Here is a 21,204-nt window from a genome sequence, read left to right as displayed (position 1 = left end):
GGCTCAGGTCATGATCTCATGGGTCGTCAGATTGAGTCTCAAGTCAGGCTCCACACTGAGTGGGGAGTCTGCACAAAGATTCTCTCCCTCCACTCACACATCTGTGCATTCTCTCTTTCCCTCTCAAATCAATCAATCTTAGGGAAAAAAGGGAGCGAAACTATTACAAAATGTATCACTATAATCTAAAGGAACTGAATATCTAGCTCCCTCTTGTCTTGCAGCCTAGAAACACTATTAAGATAATATTGCTGTCATCTTACACCATGATGAGGGCGACCCCTAGGGATGACAGAATGCGGAACTTCCCAGCGACTCTGTGGGGTTGCCATTCCTGCCCTTGGCTACCTGTTCCCAGAATTCTTTTAACTGGGAGAGAAAGAAACTATTTTTTTAATCTTTAAATTTTTTATTGTTATGTTAATCACCATATATTAAATCATTAGTTTTTGATGTAGTGTTCCATGATTCATTGTGCATAACACCCAGTGCTCCACGCAGAACGTGCCCTCTTTAATACCCATCACCAGGCTAACCCATCCCCCCACCCCCCTCCCCTCTAGAACCCTCAGTTTGTTTTTCAGAGTCCATCGTCTCTCATGGTTCGTCTCCCCCTCCGATTTACGCCCCTTCATTCTTACCCTCCTGCTATCTTCTTTTTTTTTTCTTAACATATATTGCATTATTTGTTTCAGAGGTACAGATCTGTGATTCAACAGTCTTGCACAATTCACAGCACTCACCATAGCACATACCCTCCCCAATGTCTATCACCCAGCCATCCCATCCCTCCCACCCCCCCACTCCAGCAACCCTCAGTTTGTTTCCTGAGATTAAGAATTCCTCATATCAGTGAGGTCATATGATACATGTCTTTCTCTGATTGACTATTTTGCTCAGGAACACCCTCCATTTCCATTCATGTCATTGCAAATGGCAAGATCTCATTCCTGTTATGGCTGCATAATATTCCATTGTGTATATATACCACATCTTCTTTATCCACTCATCTGTCGATGGACATCTTGGCTCTTTTCACAGTTTGGCTATTGTGGACATTGCTGCTATAAACATTGGGGTGCATGTACCCCTTCGGATCCCTACATTTGTATCTTTGGGGTAAATACCCAGTAGTGCAATTGCTGGGTCGTAGGGTAGCTCTATTTTCAACTGTTTGAGGAACCTCTATACTGTTTTCCAGAGTAGTTGCACCAGCTTGCATTACCATCAACAGTGTAGGAGGGTTCCCCTTTCTCTGCATCCCCGCCAACATCTGTCGTTTCCTGACTTGTTAATTTTAGCCATTCTGACGGGTGTGAGGTGGTATTGCATTGAGGTTTTGATTTGGATTTCCCTGATGCCGAGCGACGTTGAGCACTTTTTCATGTGCCTGTTGGCCATTTGGATGTCTTCTCTGGAAAAATGTCTGTTCATGTCTTCTGCCCATTTCTTGATTGGATGATTTGTTCTTTGGGTGTTGAGTTTGATAAGTTCTTTATAGATTTTGGATACTAGCCCTTTATCTGATAGGTCATTTGCAAATATTTTCTCCCATTCTGTCGGTTGTCTTTTGGTTTTGTGGACTGTTTCTTTTGCTGTGCAAAGCTTTTTATCTTGATGAAATCCCAATAGTTCATTTTTGCCCTTGCTTCCCTTGCCTTTGGCGATGTTTCTAGGAAGAAGTTCCTGCAGCTGAGGTCGAAGAGGTTGCTGCCCGTGTTCTCCTTTAGGATTTTGATGGACTCCTGTCTCACATTGAGGTCTTTCAACCATTTGGAGTCTATTTTTGTGTGTGGTGTAAGGAAATGGTCCAGTTTCCTTCTTCTGCATGTGGCTGTCCAATTTTCCCAACACCATTTGTTGAAGAGACTGTCTTTTTGCCATTGGACATTCTTTCCTGCTTTATCAAAGATTAGTTGACCATAGAGTTGAGGGTCCATTTCTGGGCTCTTTATTCTGTTCCATTGATCTATGTGTCTGTTTTTGTGCCAGTACCATACTGTCTTGATGATGACAGCTTTGTAATAGAGCTGGAAGTCCAGAGTTGTGATGCCGCCAGCTTTGCTTTTCTTTTTCAACATTCCTCTGGCTATTCGGGGTCTCTTCTGGGTCCATACAAATTTTAGGATTATTTGTTCCATTTCTTTGAAAAAAGTGGATGGTATCTTGATGGGGATTGCATTGAATGTGTAGATTGCTCTAGGTAGCATTGACATCTTTACAATGTTGGTTCTTCCAATCCATGAGCATGGAAGGTTTTTCCATTTCTTTGTGTCTTCCTCAATTTCTTTCAGGAGTATTTTATAGTTTTCTGAGTACAGATCCTTTGCCTCTTTGGTTAGATTTATTCTGAGTTCTTATATCTTATTTATGACCGAGTGCTTATATCTCTGGCACCCAACCCCGTGTGGAGTCTCCAAACCCAGCAGATCCCTGCGGTGCACTCCCGCGCCACTCCTCCCAGGGGGAGGAAGGGGAGTCTCCCCGGATCTGCCGCTTGTTGGGTCCCTGCTGGAGGAGCAGTGGCCTGTGTCCCGGATCATGGTTTATGGCAACCCCAAGCTGAGAGCCCGCGCCTCGGCTCCATCTCTGCAGCCGGCTTCCCCGCTCCGATACCTGGGAGCTCTGCTGCACTCAGGCACCCCCGGTCTTTCTGTGACCCCGAGGGTCCTGAGACCACACTGTCCCAGAGAGGGTTCCACCCCTGCTTAGCCACTGGAGCGACGTCCCTCAGCGGAGCCAACTTCTAAAAGTTCAGATTTTGTGCTCCGCGGCTCTATCACTTGCCAGAAGCGGCTGACGGAGGCCCCCTCCCCCGCCGTCTATCCTCCTGAATATCGCCTCGGATTCACTTCTCCACACGTCCTACCTTCCAGAAAGTGGTCGCTTTTCTGTCGAGAAATGAACCATTTTATGTAAAGGGGAAAAAGAAAGCTGGGCGGGGGGGAGGATTACGCCAATGGACTGAAGTGATCCTAAAACCAAAATTCTAGCTTAGAGAGAATGAAGCCAAACTACACGGTATTTTTTTCTCCAAACAAATTTAATTCTGTTCCAGCCCCAAAGAAGGGGAAGGACCTAAAGTTTAAAAACAAAACTAAAAATTGCAAAAACAAAACAAAAAAAACGAGCTATTAAAAAATTAAGCCCCCTCCCTTAGCAATAAATACTGAAATGATATATACACATGAGGCTCAGGAAGGAGGCAAGAACAAGAACCTTGGGAACTCTGTCCCATGGCAAGATCCCAATACTTCTACCAATTCCATGCTCTTTGCCTAAAACAGAAGAGCAATGAAAGAGGCAGCAGAGGTTATACCAGGGGAGTGTGTGCCTCAGAGAGAGCTAGAACAGGATAAAAGGAGGGAAAGAAGAGACACACAGTGCCTCACAGGGCAGAGGAAAGGAAAGTCATCATCTCAAACATCCGCCCTGGCCCGGCTGAGTCCCGGGATATCAGTGGTCCGGCTGCCGAGGGCCTGTGAGCTTCTCCTCTCGCGCCGACTCCTTCTTCAGCGTGCAAGTCAAGTAAGCTCATTCACACTGGGGCCGCGATGCCACTGTGGCAGCAGCCTGACTACTGGAGCCCTGAGGCTTCCCATTCACCACTAGCAGGAGGGGTGTCTCCACACGAACACTGGAAAAGCAATAGTCCTAGAAAAGACAAACGCACAGAGGTTCATGATAGATCCTGAGATGGAAGCAACTCCACACAGGGATACACCACCTGGGACTTTGTCCCCCTTCCTTCCCCCCCAGGATATACACCCCCTACCTCCATCTCACATTAAAGAAACGAAGCTGAGCTATAATTTTCCCCAAATTTTCAATCTTCAGAAGGAAAATCTGGGGCAGGTGGGATGCCAGTAATATCACAAGAATGGGACAATTCTCTGAAAAAAGACAGGTTCTGGCACAGCCTAGCCAAAGGGCACCACCAGCTGCCACACAATCTGCCCTTTCCAGGGTTTCCTGACAATTAAAACTAGATACACACAGGGGCGCCCGGCTGGCTCAGTTGGTGGAGCATGTGACTCCTGATCTCAGGGCTCTGAGTTCTAGCCCCATGTTGGGTGCAGAGCTTACTTAAAAATAAAATCTTAAAAACAAAAACAAAAACCCAGATAAACAGAGCAGCCAGTGAAAATTCTGAGAAACTCTTAGTCCAAGTGTTTTTTAAGGCCCGAAATACATTTTTCATGTAAAAGCAGCACATAATGTTTCAAAGGTTTTTCCCCGGAGCTGAGAAAACTACAGAGAAACAATCGCTCCCATCTACTGTTGGTACTAACTGGTACAATATTCCAAAAATAACCTGGCAATATGTATCAAAAGTCTCAGAACTCTGCACACCCTTTGGAGCCAGAATTCTACCTTAGAAATTCATTTAAGTAAATAATCCTGGATATGGACAGATATAAATTTTTTCACTACAGTGCCTTTATGACAGGGAAAAATGAGAAATAATCTAGATCTGGGGGCAGCAAATTTCTTCTGTAAAGGGCCAAGTAACAGTTTAGGCTTTGTGGGTCCTACGGTCTCTGTCACGGAACTATTCAACTCTGACACTGCAGTGCAAAAAGCAGCCACAGACAATCATGAACAAATGAGCATGGCTGGGTTCCAAAAAAATTAACTTGTGGACGCTGAAATTTGAATTTCCTGGAATTTTCAGGTATCACCAATTATTCTTCTTCCTCCAATTGTTTTCATTTAAAAATACAGACACGGGGAACCTGGGTGGCTCAAATGGTTAAGCTTCTGCCTCCGGCTCGAGTCATGATCCCAGGGTCCTGGGATCCAGTCCCGCATCAGGCTCCCTACTCAGCAGGGAGCCTGCTTCTCCCTCTGCCTCTCTCTCTCTCTCTCTCTCTTATGAATAAATAAAATCTTTGAAAAAATAAAAAAATAAAAATACAGACACTATTCTTGTCTCACAGGCCATACGAAATGGGCAGGGGCCAGATTTGGTCAATAGGCCACCATTTGCCAACCCCTAATCTAAATGGTGAACAAATGGTTAAATAGCGACTCATGTAAGAGTTCCGTATGAAAGGAGCCAGTACAGGCAAAAAAGCTCTTAACACAGCAGCTAGCAGTCAGTTATGTGTTCAGTAAATGTTAACTATCATCATCATCTTCATCACCACCTGTGTGTGTCAATTTAAAACAATGTTGTAGAATATGTAAAAACACAGGAAATATTCACAAACATTACATATGGTATTCTTCTCCTTATTAAAAATATACATACGAATGTGTATGTATAGATTTATGGAAAAAAAAAACTGGGGGTGTACGTCCGAAACTGCTAGAACAGTAATAACATCTGAGTGATAGTATTTCGGTCCACCTTTTAAAAAATTTTATTGAGGTAACTGGCATCTAACACTAAGTTTAAGGTGTTCAACATGTTTATTTAATATATTTATATAGTGGAATATGATGATCACCATGGTGTTAGCTAACACCTCTATCATGTCATACAATTGTCATTACTTTTTTGTCATGGGAACAATTAAGCTCTAGTCTCTTGGCAACTCTGAAGCATATAATACCATACAGTTGTCTGTAATCACTGTAGTATGCATAAGCTCTCAAGGACGTATTTATCTACTAGCTGCAAGTCTGTACCCTTAAACAGTATCTCCCCAATTTGCCCAGCCCTACAGTCCCTGGCAACAACTATTCTCTTCTCTTCTCCTAAGCTGAGCTTTATTAGATTCCATATGGAAGTGATAATCATACAGTATTTATCTTTCTCTGTCCAGTCCATGTCCATTTTTAAAATTCTTTCTGTTTACCAATAGTTTCCCTTTTTAGTAAAAAATATATATATATATATGTCATACATATGCATATCATATATATATACACACATATAAAAATATGCATTTCTTTACATATTCATTAAAAGAGACAAATTTGGCCCCACTTTCAGAGCCTATGAGCTGGGAAAAAATCCTGGCCATCACTCACTTTTCCTTTGTGCTGAATTCGGTGAAGCCGAAGGTTGGGCTCAGGAACGGCTACAGAGTCGCCAATGAGCACTCCCCAACTCTGTACCATATTATACACCATCACTGCATAGCAAGGTCCATCTGAATCTACCAGGCCAAAGGTACTGCCAGGTTAAGATGGGTTAAGGGAGGGGTGGGGAGGAAAGTGGGCAGGAAAGAAGAGCAAAAACAGTGGTTTTAAAATATCAACAAAATAAACAAATGCTTTCTCAGTTACTTATTTAGAAAACTTACAACAGGTACCATCATCCACTATGCATGTCTGAGTCCTCATCTGTCTTACGTATATAGTATCTTTGATAAAGCATATGTACAAGACTCATCAGTCACTGTGCCACACACTTGAGACATATGCATGCTGGGACCATTCAACAAATACTAATAATGAACCAGCTCAAAATGTTGCAGCTGCAACATTATTCCTGGTCTATCAATTTAATCATCACAACCTTCCAACTCTCTAACCATCACTATCAATTTCACTGAATCCCACAAACTTTCACTGAAAACCTATCATGGGTCAAGCTTTGTGCTTAGCAAGAAGACACTGATCCAGCTATGAGTGAGCTTACAGTCTAGCAGGAGTCAGACACTTAAACCATCACTTACAGGACAAGTGTAAGAGGTGCCAGAACAGACAGCTTTTCCCTCCTGCTGAGTTCAGTGAGGCTAAAGGTGGGACCATGGGAACCCAGAGGAAGAAATGTTCAAAACTAGAAAGCAGGGAAGGCATCCTTGAGGAGGAGACCCTCAAACAGAATGGAAAAGGATAAAAAATTATCTGGGTTACAAAAGGAAAACTAATCATCAGTAGGAACAGAAAACCTCTGGGGCAGAATGGAAACGGGGATTAACTGGGAGGGAACACAAGAGAACTTTCTGAGGTGCTGGTAAGTAATGTGCTCTATCTTCACAGGTGTTTGGGTTACACAGATGTATGTTAGTCAAAACTTAGCAAATGTACACTAAGATCTGTATATTTCATTCTATGTAAATTTTACATAAAAAGGAGAAAACTAAACAAATACTAAACTCGAGTTAATGACTACATGCTGAAGTATTTAGAGGAAAGTATATTGATCTCTGCAATTTACTCTGCAATGCACCAAAAATAAGCTGGATCAATGGATGAATAAGGGGACAGACAGATATGTGAGAAACCAAGTGAGATCACTGGTGGTAGAATATAGGTGGTTGGGTATGCAGATGTTCACTGCAAAATTCTTTCAATTTTGCCATGTTTGAAAAATTTCAAAATAAAATGTTGTGACGGAAAATGTGAGCTGTATCAAGAAGGAGCCAAAGGATTATCCAGACAGACACAAACTGTGTGTAAAGGCACAAAGGCATGAAAACAGCTGCTCTGGAACCTACAAAATAATGCCATGACAGGCACAGGAGGCAAAGTGGGAAAGTGAAAGAAGAGAATGGAAAGAGGCAAGCAGGGAGCAGATTATGAAGGACTTTGCATGCTAAGCTAACCTAAGAGTTCAAACTTTATCCTGAAAATAAGCACACTAGTAGGAAGGGATTTTATACAAGAAATGGCAATGCTCAGTTCTGCATCTGGGAAATATTTCTCTGCACTGTGGACCACTGGACAAAAAACAAGGAGTCAGAAGACGTGTCTGGAGAAGCAATAAGGGGCTAAATTGAGTCTGTTGAGACAGAAAAGTAGGGACTAAAAAAAAAAAATTAAAAAAATATATATATATGTATAAATATATATATATGAATGAATGACTTGGTGAGAACCACAATGCAGAAGAATGGATAATTCTAGAACAACTTCCAGAAGTCTTAATTAAGTGACTGAACAGAAGCAGTACCACTGATTGACAAGGAAGTCAGGGAGGAGAAACAGTTTAGAGAGAAAGAGAAGTGAGTAATTTTGGACATACTGAGTTAGAGATTTCTGATGGGAGTCCAAAGGTAGCTGGATATAGGAATCCAAAACTTAGAAATGAGGCCTGGACTGGAGATACACCTGTGAGCATGGTGGGGGCAGCATGCCTTGGGTTTATATGACATCACCAAAAGACATGACCTATAAATGAGATGGGGAAGAACTGGGGCTCGTGCCATCACCTAGCACACCTGAATTCATAACCAACATTGCAATCAAGCCCAGCATTCTCCTGGTGAATCCAATCAAAGCCTCAGAATCCTTCTACACAGGACGTTGGACAGCCACTGCCAAGTGGTAGAACTTGGCACCTATTTGCCATCCTGGTAGAGCGAGAGAAGTGGAAAGGAATAAAAACAGAGTCCTCCTGGAAATTAACATTTAGAAGTTAAGAAAAAGAGAAACCAGGAAGTGACAAAATATTTGTCTTCGAGGCCCCCTAGAATCCACCTTTGTCTATCTCTCCTTCTCATTCCTCTTAATTCTAGGGTCTGCTCTAGTTAACTGAACTTTTCTCAACTATCTTCTTGATCTTCCACTCATATGTCTCTAGAGAAGTCCATGGAGAAAGCTCAGGCATATAACGGGAAGTGTTTCAGTTTGGATGAAGCAGAAGGGATATGAAAGGGAACAGTGAGAGAGCAGTCAGAATGCTGTGGAGCCACATAGTGGAAGCCACAGGACCAGACACTGGTGATGCCAGGCAAAACAAATTCAGTAGAAAACAGAAAAAGGAAACCAGTCAATGAGGGTTTAGGAAGTGAGTGACGGACCAAGGAGTGATGAAACAGACTAAACCATAATTTTTCAAGAATTAAAAATTTTCTAAGTGAGGGGTGCCTGGCTGGCTTAGTCAGTAGAGTGTGTGACTCATAATCTTGGGGTTGAGAGTTCAAGCCCTGCACTGAGAGTGTACAGATTACTTAAAAAAATAAAATCTTAAAAAAATATTTTTTCTAAATGAATGTTCTTAACTCATTTCCTCTGCTAGACTGTAAGCACCTTCACTTGGATCCTTTACATTTCACTCCCTACCAAACATATAACAGATGCTCAATAAATATTTGTGGAATAACATCTAAGACAGTCTCCCCATCAGGCCTTAAATTCTAACTCAAAGCTAACCTTCCAGAACTGCCTAGGGATACCTAAGTCCAAAGAAGACTGAAAACTCTCCCTCCTCCTACTTCTGTGATCATGAAAATACAAAGAGGCAGGAAAATTTCAAGGTTTCCATCTGCCTTATAAAAAAACAGCATTCAGGCACCTGGGTTGCTCAACTGGTTAAGCGACTGCCTTTGGCTCAGGTCATGATCCCGGAGTCCCGGGATTGAGTCCTACATCGGGCTCCCTGCTCAACGGGGAGTCTGCTTCTCCCTCTGACCCTAGCCCCTCTTGTGCTCTCTCTCTCACTCTAATAAATAAAATCTTTTAAAAAAATAAAAATAGAAAACAGCATTCAAATTTCAGCTATGGATGTTATAATCCACAGAGCACCAAGCTCCAGAAAAAAAAAAAAATGGGTGATGACAAAATCTAGGGAGAGATTGTGAGTCATCACCTAGACAATACCTGCTCAATGGACAGTCACAGAAGGAAGCAGAACGCACTCATCTGTGACCACTAACAACGTCCTCAACTGTCAGAGAAGGGCCAGGAAGTGAGACCCATTAGTTCAAAAGAATGAAAAAGAAGAAAGGCAAGAGAAACTCACAAGGGGACCTTCTCCTCTGTGGTGAGGCTGAACACCACCTTTCCTAGGACCACGGCACCACTGTTCACACCAGGCTGTAGGGCACTCAGTGGCTTGAGCTCCAGGGTCAACTTCTGCCCAGAGGCTGACTGGTAGCGCCCATCACCACAAGGGCCTAGATGGGCTGGGCGCAAGCTTCCCAGCATGCTCTGCAACTTTTTGGTCTTCATCTTTCCCTGCCAAAAAAAAAGGGGGGGGGGGGTGGAGGAATAGATAAGAAGATGTAAATTAGTCGTTCTGAGAGTCTACTCCTACCCCCACCTACCCACTTCTATAGATAGGGTCACTGCGACCGAAGCCTATCTTATTCTTACTTTATTGACCCACAGAATAAAAGCAGAATTCAGCCTTTTGACAACTTTACCTTGCTCTCAAGGAGGCTGGTTAATCTATTCAGGAACTCCAGAAGTTGCTGCTCTCGTTGCTGGGGCTCCGGCCAAGCAGGGTCAAGGACTGCAGCCCGAGAGAAGCCCTCCAGGGCCTCCCCATAATTCTCTTCATATTTATGTAACTGCACAAGAAGTAAACGAAAACCTCCCAAGTACATGTGTATCTAACACAAACTATGGCAGGGGGAGTGATGGCACAATGTGCTAGGAATCTACAGAAATGAATTGTTTCCTTCCCAGTGGCTTTCCTGCTCTACGATGAATAGACTGAAGAAACAGTAGTGCTTTACAGCCCTCACCTTGGCTAAGGGGTCACAAACCCCAAAGATGGAATTGTTTCAAAGATACTAACTTCCGGGGTGCCTGGGTGGCTCAGATGGTTGGGCGTCTGCCTTCAGCTCAGGTCATGATTCCAGGGTCCTGGGATCAAGCCCCACATCAAGCTCCTGGCTCAGCGGGGAGCCTGCTTCTCTCTCTCCCTCTGCCTCTCCCCCCCCACCCACTCATGCTCTCTCTCTCTCTGTATCTCTGTGTCTCAAATGAATAAATAAAATCTTAAAAAAAAAAAAAAGACACTAACTTCCAAATTTGAAAATAGTTACACTGCACAGAGTGGGTCAGTCTATTTTTATATTTATATTGAACATTTCAGAAAAGTCTTCTAAACTGTCCCTCTATCCTCTGTGTACCCTCCCGCCTCCTCGGCCCCTTCCACTTTCCCGCCAGAGGCCCCATCAGATCCTAAAGTCAAACTGAGCCAGCTCTCCCTCAAAATAATGTGGCTTTCCTCCTGCAGTTTGTACCCAACTTTGTCCCTGTGAATACTCAGTTATCGTTCCAGGCTAAGACCCAGCTGTCACTCGGGTGACTTGCAGATGACCACCACCCTGGCAGGTCTTACCGTTGCCCTGTTCAGATGAAGATCAGGATTGCTGCAAGCTGTCCTGTCAACCTTCTCCTACAGCGGGAGAAAAAGACCATCAGTGGAACCTGTCTCACTCTTATGGATGGCCATGCCCAACATGCCCTAGACCTCTCCCCCCTGGAAAAATCCAAAGTTTCTTCCCTGCCAAAATGTTACCTCTACCCACACTGTTATACGGTAACCATGTGAGTGGTATATTACTCAGTCCCTGACACCTCAAGGAGGTAAGGGTTTTTGTGTGTGCATGAAAACTTTCTGAAATATGATTATAATTTATCCATGCACCAGCACAAAGATAAAAGAAAAGTATAAAAGCATTCTGATAAAAAAAAAAATTTAATGGTGAGATAATGGTATAAATGAAGAAGGCCTAGAAGAGAAATGTCATCAATTTAATACATTTCCTTTCCCCATGATCCCAGCTCCAGATACAGATAGAAGCATGTTTCTATATTCAAGCCCCCTTCAAACACCCGCTGAAAGTCAAATTCTGATTCTCTAATTTAAATAAATGGCCAGAAACTACAGGAAAGTTCAGGCAGATGTGCTGTGAAAAAAACTGCAATGTTCAGGGCTACGTTCAGCTTATTTTTCCAATTATGTTCACTGCCTAGCACATCACAAAAGTACAAACAACATGGACTAAAACTGTTTAAATGGTTGGTTTGAATATGTTTAAAAATGCAGGTTTGGGTGAAGAAATTAAGAATTAAAAGCAACAATTTAGCAGAAGCCAAATATAAAATTTTTAAAGAGCACACTATTGGGGCATCTAGGTGGCTCAGTCAGTTACACATCTGCCTTCGGCTCCGGTCATGATCCCAGGGTCCTGGGATGGAGCCCCTCACAGGGCTCCCTGCTCAGTGGGGGGCCTGCTTCTCACTCTCCCTCTGCCTGCCGCTCTGCCTACTTGTGCTCTCTATCTCACTGTCAAATAAATAAATAAAATCTTTATTAAAAAAGTACACTGTTACTATTTTTTTAAATGTAAACATCCACCAAAGTAAGAAATTAGACTAAAATATAATCCCTCTGCCTTCAAGTTCCCTGATGGAAAAAAGGTCAGTCCCTAAACTACAAACATGAATAGAATATTCTGCCACACAGAATAAAATAAGTAATGGTAAGTTAAAAAGCAATTCTCCATGTCAAGAGAAGAAAGCAAAAAAAGAAAGGTGAATATGAGACCCAAATAAAAACTGCTCAGAAGGCCAAGGTGAACCTTCTTATAATGAGTAATCAGGAGCTCAAGCCTGAAGGAATCCCCCATGTAAGCAGCTATTGATAGAAAAACGGCCTGAAAGGCCTAAACAAAGCATGAGCTCCAGCAGATTAATCCTGAGGAAATGATGCAGAATGGGCTATATGCTGTTTTCTATTTTAAAGCTTTTATTTTTAAGTCATCTCTACACCCAAAGTGGGGCTTAAACTCACAACCCTGAGATCAAAGGTCGCATGCTCTACCAGCCGAGCCAGCCAGGAGCCCCTACTGTTTTTGATTTTAGCCTGTGGGAAATCCAGAGCCATAGTATCTCATGGTTTATCACGGGATAGCACTTAATTTACACTTAAGTATTACAGCTTTCCTTTTTCTTTAAACATGTACACAAATATTAATAAGCATTACTTTAATATAGACTTTTTTCCCCACCACAAAAGATAAACACATTGGGATGGGCTCTGTGATTTGATTATAAGTGCCAGTAGGAAACCTAGATAGTTCAAAGGCCTATCTAGCACTGAGGCACCCTTGCAAGTGGTTGCTAACACTCCAGTTATAAGAAGTAAGTCACCTCTGTAGATACAGCTTTGCAAAACCACACACACTGGATGCCACTAATTACTGCCCATGCTGCTTGCAAAAGAGCCACGTAGAAGACTGAATGACACTCTTGCTTCTGCTGTGACCATAAATACTTACTGCTTGGGCATAGGCACTGAGGGCTTGCTGGGAGATCTTAGGGTTCTGGCCAGTATTGAAGTAAAGAGAAAGATATGCATTCCCCAAAATATCTGAAAGAGAAACAAAGGGTTTCCGGTTCCTCCTGTAAGGGGCTTGGAAGTCACCACTCCATCCTGATGGACTGAAAAATCCACAACTCTTCTTGGATCCATTAAGACAGGGAACAACACAGGGCAAACTACTACCCCTAAAACTGGAGAAAGACAGGCAAACACAGGGACTGTGGCTCACCAGGGCAGGAACTCATGAGCCATGGTACCAGTGCTGAGGTAGGAACGCCTGAACTGGAACTGGAACTGACAAAGAGCTGGAGGGTCAGTGTGGACAAGCCTGGCAGTCAGAAACGCCAGGGGTCCCAGGCATAAGGAGGTCCCCACAATACTGTGAGATTTACCTCCAGAAGCTCAACCAGATTCCCGCAGCAAGTATCCAAGAAAAATCCCCTCATACTTCCAGCAGGTGGAAGGGGAGAAAGAACTTGTTCTGAAATATGCTTAGAGCACCCTGTTCTTCACAAGGCCTGCCCTCGGGAGAAACTAGCTAACCAAAGCCTAACTAACCTGAGGAAGGAAAATATCCATCTGGCCATACCCATCCACGTGCGGGAGGGGGGACACCCAGCTGCAGCCCACTCTAGCCATCCTGCCCCACCTAAGTAAGGAAAAAAACCCAAGAAGCACAGTGGGGAGTCACCTCAGAGCCCAGATTCAAGATATAACCTATTTTGGTTACCCTCAAAAGTTTACCTGAAAGGTCCCACATCTGACAAAACCCAGTGATAACACTGTATTTGGTATACTCCAAACTTAACGGGGATAAAGAGGCAAACGCAGACCCAAAGCAGAAACCTCAACAGACTGCACAAAAGCCCTGTCTTGCTTATGTGGAAACATAAGCGTCCTCTCTTGGATGAAAAGATCGAAGAGTTCCTAAAACAGTGGTTCATCAAAATACCTTTCAGGTTGCTTCAAAACAAAGACGCCCAGGCTTAACACTTAGAATCAGACCCAACAGCCAGGCTCCAGAAGGTTCTGGCATGTGCAGCCACGTTGAGAACCACTGCTCTAGAAACTTGCTGGAGATCTTTTAAGAGCACTCACACCAGGAGCGGCCATCGTGGACATCCATCTGCACAGCCAACTTAGCCTGTCGGACACTGTCCATGACATGACGAGAATGTTCATCTCCAGTGTCCGTCCGAAGCTGGCGAAGCACCATGGACAGGTTTTGAAGGGACACTTTGTTCTTGCACTGCAAATGGAGAAGACACATACTCAACCTTCCTGATTCTATTTCCCCTTTCCAGATCTTTTCTACCTTAATCTTCTAAATCTAATTTCTCATCTTAACTCTTACCGCCATCTACGAGGATCAACTTGGCTGTTAATTTTTCTTCACTTCTCATCTCTCCCTGAACCTGATCCCATCATCTTCCTTTCTCAGTCCCCCGTCCCTGTTTTCCTCAGCCAGGTCTGCTCCCCAAATCTTCCTCCCCTCTGATTCCATTCTCCTAGTTCTAGCACAGTTCTATTCTGGTATTCATATCCCAGGGAAATTCATAGAACCAAAGGAATCTCAGCCTTCCCCATCTGTGTTTTCCAAGGGGACAGGAGATGGCTCACATGGGTCAGGGCTCCTGAGAAGCAGGTGTGGGCAGCCGCAATATCGCCTTTCTTCCAGTATACCTCACCCAGCTGGTTCCAGGCTTCCACCAGCTTGGGTTCCAGCTTCACAGCCTTTGACAGAAGCTCCTCAGCCTTAGGACTATAGTCAGGAGTCACATTCAGTGCCTTCCCAGTCAGCATCAGAACCTGTGCCTTGCCCTGGACAGAACCTAGGAGGAAAGGGAAAATGGAGGAAATGAGAAAAACCCAGGCAGTCTTACAGAGAGGACCAGGGCACTTACTCTCAAGAAATAACCCCAGGTCGGCCCTAGGAATGAAACAGTTGAAGAAACTCTTTAGGAACAAACCACTTATTGAAAGCCTACCAAAGCCACCATGCTTTCAATAGCACTGATAGCCTACCATATGCAGAGTACTAGGTTAGGTTAATAGGGTAACTAAGAAAGCATTATCCCTACCTTGAAGGGGCTTACAATCTAGGGGAGAGGACAAAGCATATTCATGGAAAATTAAAACAACAAGGGGTGCCTGGGTGGCTCAGTCGTTAAGCATCTGCCTTAGGCTCAGGTCATGATCCCAGGGTCCTGGGATCGAGTCCTGCATCGGGCTTCCTGCTCAGTAGGGAGTCTCCTTCTCCCTCTGCCCCTCACCCCACTCGTGCTCTCTCTCTCTCTCTCTCTCTCTCTCAAATAAACAAAATCTTTTAAAAAAATAAAACAACAATGAAAAGGGGCATATGGCATACACCCAATGAATGGGTTTTAAAAAGTGAAAAGGGGGGGCACCTGGGTGGCTCATTCGCTTAAGCACCCGACTCGATTTCAGCTCCTGTCATGATCTCAGGGTCGTGAGATCAAGCCCCGCATCAGGCTCCACACCCAGCAAGACAGTCAGCTTGGGATTCTCTCTATCCCTCTGTTCCTCCCTCAGTGACCCCACCTCCACCATGCTCGCTCACTCTCACTCTCTCAAATAAATAAATAAATCTTTAAAAAATGTTCAAAAAAAAAAAAGTAAAAAGGAGAAAAGACAAGATCCTCCAGTTAAGAAAATGATATACACAAGGGCAGAGAGGCAGAAACCCATGTGGCATGTACAAGGGAGAATGGACAGTCCATCCCGAAAGGAACAAAAAGTTCCTCTGTAAGTAAGTCGTCACAGATAAGAGCAGAAGAAAGAAAAACAAACAAAAATGGAGATAAGGGAACAAAAGATAATGGAGACTTGGATACCAAATTAAAGTGTTTACACTTCAACCAGTCAACAGTAGGAATCTCTGATACTTGAGCAAAGAGGCAGACAAAAGGATTAGATTAAATGCATGAAGTAATAGTCAGAAAGATAATGGCATGGACATTACATTATTAATTTGGAAGTAAAAGAAATTAGAGGCAGAAAGGTCAATTAAGAAGAAGAGTTTAGGGGAGTCTGGGTGGCTCAGTCAGTTCAGTGTCCATCCACCTCTTGGTTTCAGCTCAAGTCATGATCTCGTAGTCTTGAGATCGAGCCCCGAGTGGGGCTCCATGCTCAGCCAGCAGGGAGTCTGCTCCCCCTCTCCCTTTCCCTCTGCCCTTCCCCCAGCTCACACACACTCTCTACCTCTCAAATAAATAAATAAATCTTAAAAAAAAAAAATAGTTTAAGCAACAGGTATGTTCTTTTATTTCAAGGCAGTTGCTATAATCAAACTTTAGAAAACACAGTTTAGAGGACTAAAAGGTAGCCATCCTACACAGGGGCCCACAGAAGAAATACTCCGTTGTACCATCCTGTAGCAGCCACAAATAGGATACCAAAGACTTCACAGAGAGAGAGCAAAACTCTATCGCATTTCAGCGAAGGGCAGGGGGTTGCATGCTCTTTGCCACTCATACCCACTACTTCCTCCATCCGCCGCAAGGTCTTCTCCATCTCCTCCCGCACATCCTGTTGCTTCCTTCCAGCATCCTCAACACCATGTGTCTCGAAATAGCACTCTCGAAACGAATACAGCTGATCCACCAGTGCCTAGGAAGTGTAAGAATAGTACCATTAAGAGAAGAGAACGCCAGACAAGGAAATTTGAGACTAGCTAGCCATGCCACCTCTGGTCTAGAAATACGGATCCTCTATCTCACTGAGGAATGACGCACGAGGCCAGCGGACGGGTCTACGAAAATGCCACAGATCATGAACAAAAGTAGCCAGGTCCCAGCACCACACTCGTGTAGTCCCGTGCCAGTCCCGGCCCTGTGATGATAGTTCTCTCTCCCCCCAGCCCCAACAGGGCTTCCAGTATGACTAAGCACTTCATATACCACAGTCAAGAGGAGAAAAACACTTTGCAACTTGAGATAAAACAGTTACTAAGGTAATCCTATGCTGGGGCGCCTGGGTGGCTCAGTCGTTCAGCGTCTGCCTTCGGCTCAGGTCATGATCCCAGGGTCCTGGGATCGAGCCCCGCATCGGGCTCCTGCTCAGTGAGGAGCCTGCTTCCCCCTCTCCCACTCGCCCTCCTTGTGTTCCCTCTCTCGCTCCGTCTCTGTCTGTCAAATAAATAAATAAAATCTTAAAAAAAAAAAAAAAAAGGTAATCCTATGCTTCGGGTCCCCAGAGTACAAAACTTTGAAATGCACCCTTAAAACTGGACTTCCTAACGAAAACAATCATATCCCTGATTTTTCCTATGCTAGTATCTGAAAATACATGACCATTGTGACGATGATCAACATGTGAGAGCCATTGTTTTCCACGACAAAGAGATCAATTTAAGTTTGAGGACGTTGGTATTTTTACAGGATTTTGTTTCTTTAAATACTCGTGGTTTTTGTTGTTTTGTTTTGTTTTTGTTTTGTCAAGTCACCTTCTGGCTTTTGCCTTTGACCCAAGTAAATGTTCCCTTTCCTATTTTAAATACCTCTGTCTCTGGGTCTTCCTGTGACACCAAAGCTTTTTCTTTATCTAGTCTGAAACTGACCAGCAGCAGAAATATATAACACAATTCTGTCACATCTTAACTACCTCCACAGTACATCCTAAATCCATCTACCTGTCTCCATCCCACTAGGACTCTCCCAGACTAAATAGGCACCATTACTTGCCCAGACTGTTGCAACAGCTTCTTACCTGGTCAGCTGTTCTCTACTCTCTCACATTCTCCTCATTGTAGTCGGAATGACCTTACAAAAATGCAAATCACATCACAAACTCTCAGTTTTCCACTGTAGAAAGAATAAAATCTAACTCCTCACCACAGCCTAGAAGACGGTACAACCTCACACTACTACTCACCCTCCCCCACCCTCGCTTCTACAATACTCAAGCCACACTGGCTTTCACTGAGTTCCTCAGATCCAGCAAGCTCAATCCCCCCGTGGGGGTTTATACACGCCATTCCCTCTGCCTGGACACTCTTTCCCCAGATCTTTGCATGCCTCATTCCTCATTATCATTTAGATCTCAGTTCACTATCAACTTCTCAGAGGCTTTCCCTGACTATCCAAACTAAAGTAACCACTTCCCCTGTTAATCATACTTTATTTTTCTTCATAGTCCTTACCAGCTGAAATTATGTGACCTATACATTAACTGTCTGTTGTCTGTCTCCACCCCTAGAATGTAAGCTCCATGATGGGAGGGTCCTAATCTCCCATCTCCCGTGTTCAAAGCTATACCTGAGCACGACAACAGCGCTTGGAACACAAAAGGCTCTCATTAAAAATGTTGATTGAATGGCATAATGTATCATCTCTGTCTCTAACAAACACATATGTGCTATATGTAACTTAAAACCCTACCCAGAGCAAAGAGAATGGACAGTCCCCTCTGTAGCAGCAATGTTTTCCAAATTTATTGTGTGTATTATTTTCAGGACTCAGCGGGCAGATTCCGATTTTAGAAGCTTTAGCAGAACTCAAACACCTTTTAACAAGCACCCCAGATGACTGTAATGAAAATGGTTTGTAAAACACACTTTGAGAAATATCTTTTTATGACATTCCTTCTGCCCTAAAATGACAACGAAATCCAAACGTACCACCATTCCCATGGATAGCAACATCACTCTCCTCTCCCTCTCCTCTACTCCATTCCCCCCATTCCATTCCTACACCATTCCTGCCCACCCTGCCCAAGATACCCAAGCATACATGCTTAGTCCGTCTACCACAAATGAGCCCAGGAAAAGGCTGTTCCCAGCAAAACTTACAACCCAATTCCTTTTGCCCTGCAATGCGCATGGCTGTAAATCAGGAATTTTAGAGAGGGTCTCAGTGTCTGTTTCTAGTCCTGAAAGCAAATACGCAAAAAATTGTTTGGCTTTGTTGTTTTATTTTGCTGGGGTGAACATTCTTAATAATTTCTAGTCTCATGGAAAAAGCAATATATGTAAGTTACTAAAATTTAAATAAGTACATGTAAAAAATACAAAATAAAAAATGCCTCATAATCACTCCAACCTCAGAGATAACCACTGTTTAGCGTACCTCTTCAGACTTTTTTTATACATATACACAATGTTTCTAATATGGAGCCAGGATTGAGAATCTCTAATTTCAGACAGTCACACTAGGGAATGAAATTAATCTAAGTCAAGTGGAAGTAAAATAAAGCTCACACTCTATAAAAAGTGTTATTGTCTTAGTCTGCTCAAGAAACAAACAAATCTCACCAATGTTTAAACTTTTGCATTACAAGTCTTTAAGCAGCTTATAAGCCTGTCACGGGTCTAATGTTTATTCCAGACTGGGAGCACCTGACCCGCTCAGTCTGAAGAGCATGCAACTCTTGATCTCCGGGTGGTGAGTTTGAGACCCACCTTGGGTATCGAGATTACTTAAATAAATAAAACTAAAAAATAAATTCTAGGCTGTCTTAGAACACAAAGAACTGAGTTTCTGAGATTTAAGGAAAATCTTGGGCCACCGAAGGAAGGTAAAGAGCAAACAACCAATTAGTGCGTACCTACCAAGTACAAAAGACTAGTCTTAGTCACAACTGCAGTCAGCTACGAACTATGTGGAGTATGGACCCCTCGTCATCAAACCCCAAGCTGGGATTGCAAGTGTGCAAAAGAATCAAAACCGTGGAGTCCTGAGGGGAGTGACCAGGATACAAGCGGTGCAAGCTATTACTCTGCTTGTTGCCAATTTCAAAGCAGGTAAGTAGCGAAGAAACGGCCTTTGTGGGAATCAAAACAACACATGGTAATAGTTCCGGCAGATCTACTACTGTGTATACTACCTGTGAGGGGTAAATGGAGGGAGAAACAAAACAAAACAAAACAACTCCCTAAGAACATGCAAGAATAAAGTTAGAGGCAACAAATCCTCTTCCACACAGGACTGAAACTGAGTGTACTCAGGTCAGCAGCAGGAGGTCCCAACACACGGCTGCGCTCCTCCCCTGGCGCGGGAGGCTCCCCTCTCCCACAGCCGCGGCACCCTCGCGAGTTGTTATAGTAACCTCACTGACACATGCAGCGTCCTGCATGCGCCAAGGAATTCGCTGGTACTACATAAACGGGGCTCCCCGCTTCTTCCCGAGGAACAAAGGCACATATAGATTTTAATCTATGGGCCCACCTGCAATTTCTGCAAGACCTGGTTGACTTCCTCGTCTTCATCAGCCATCATTTCCCAGCCACTCTCGGCTTCTCCGCCCCCAACTTGGTAACCACAGAGACTCACGCCCACCCCCATCGTGGAGCCAGAGCGACATCTAGGGCACTGGAGGCTTACCTGCACCTGAGTAGAGGAGCTGGTGCGTTATGTGGGTTTGGGTTTTGAGTTTTTTTCATGTATCCAAACATTTTTTTAATTAAAAAAATACATTAAAAAATACATGGACTAATTATATGTTTAACAAATTAAAATAGTGATTTCTGATTGCAAGAAAAAAACAAAAAAACAGTTTTCTTATGAGAATCACTATAAAGTTATAATGTAAATGCATTTTTTACTGTGAAAAGGCACAAAATTTCCTTATGGACAACTTGTCATTTATCCACCATGTAATATCAAATACACCTGTAATCCGTAAAGTAAATATGATTCTATTGAGGGGAAAGAGCCAAATCAAAGACATTGTTGAGGAAAAACATGCACAGACGACTATGAACTCTACAGAGGACAAAGGCCCTAATTTTACATATTTTTAAACTCCCTAGTTCCTGACAAGGTTCTCAGAATATAGTTTCTCAGTTAATGAGTAACAAATTGACTTACTGGTTAAATTAGCAACTCTGGAGCTGCCTGACAACAGTATAAAACAAATGGATAATTCAGGAGTAACTGGCTTTTGGACTTGAATTTTAATTATTCAAAACAACATAATTTAGTACCAAATGTTTAAACAACCATCATAATTGCTAAACTGTGAAATCAGCATTATTTATATCTGATCAACTATACAAAACTCATCAATTTTTCTTTAAAAAAGGGGGGGATAATAGAAATCCCAAAGAATAAAGGAGAGACTACTAATTAGGGGTCACATTTACTAACCTAGCACCATAATCCCAGTCTTGGGCCATCCCAAGTGGCTGGAAGGAGGAAGGGAAGCGGTGAGCATGTTGGAAAAGGGTAGTTCTTAATTTGTGGCCCATCTGTGTGGCTCTAAGGCAACACAGATCTAGCAGAGAGGAA

At 43.3% G+C, this 21,204-nt stretch overlaps 1 protein-coding gene across 1 annotated transcript; it reads right to left on the bottom strand.

Moving 5' to 3' along the window:
- Window positions 1–3,036: 3,036 nt before the first annotated feature.
- On the bottom strand, window positions 3,037–20,224 carry TTC5 (tetratricopeptide repeat domain 5). Its single transcript, XM_027568722.1, has 10 exons — window positions 20,143–20,224; window positions 16,456–16,588; window positions 14,579–14,790; window positions 14,057–14,207; window positions 12,915–13,006; window positions 10,970–11,026; window positions 10,044–10,190; window positions 9,641–9,855; window positions 5,980–6,124; window positions 3,037–3,654 (listed from the first exon to the last, which is right to left on the bottom strand). The coding sequence occupies exons 1-10, from the start codon at window positions 20,191–20,193 to the stop codon at window positions 3,535–3,537; spliced, it is 1,323 nt and encodes a 440-aa protein (XP_027424523.1). The 5' UTR covers window positions 20,194–20,224; the 3' UTR covers window positions 3,037–3,534.
- Between the last annotated feature and the right edge of the window lie 980 nt (window positions 20,225–21,204).

The sequence above is a fragment of the Zalophus californianus genome, chromosome 6 (genome assembly GCF_009762305.2).
Source record: "Zalophus californianus isolate mZalCal1 chromosome 6, mZalCal1.pri.v2, whole genome shotgun sequence".
Lineage (NCBI taxonomy): Eukaryota > Metazoa > Chordata > Mammalia > Carnivora > Otariidae > Zalophus > Zalophus californianus.
The sequence above is the reverse complement of the archived record's forward strand: the minus strand, read 5'-3'. Positions and strand labels throughout refer to the sequence as shown.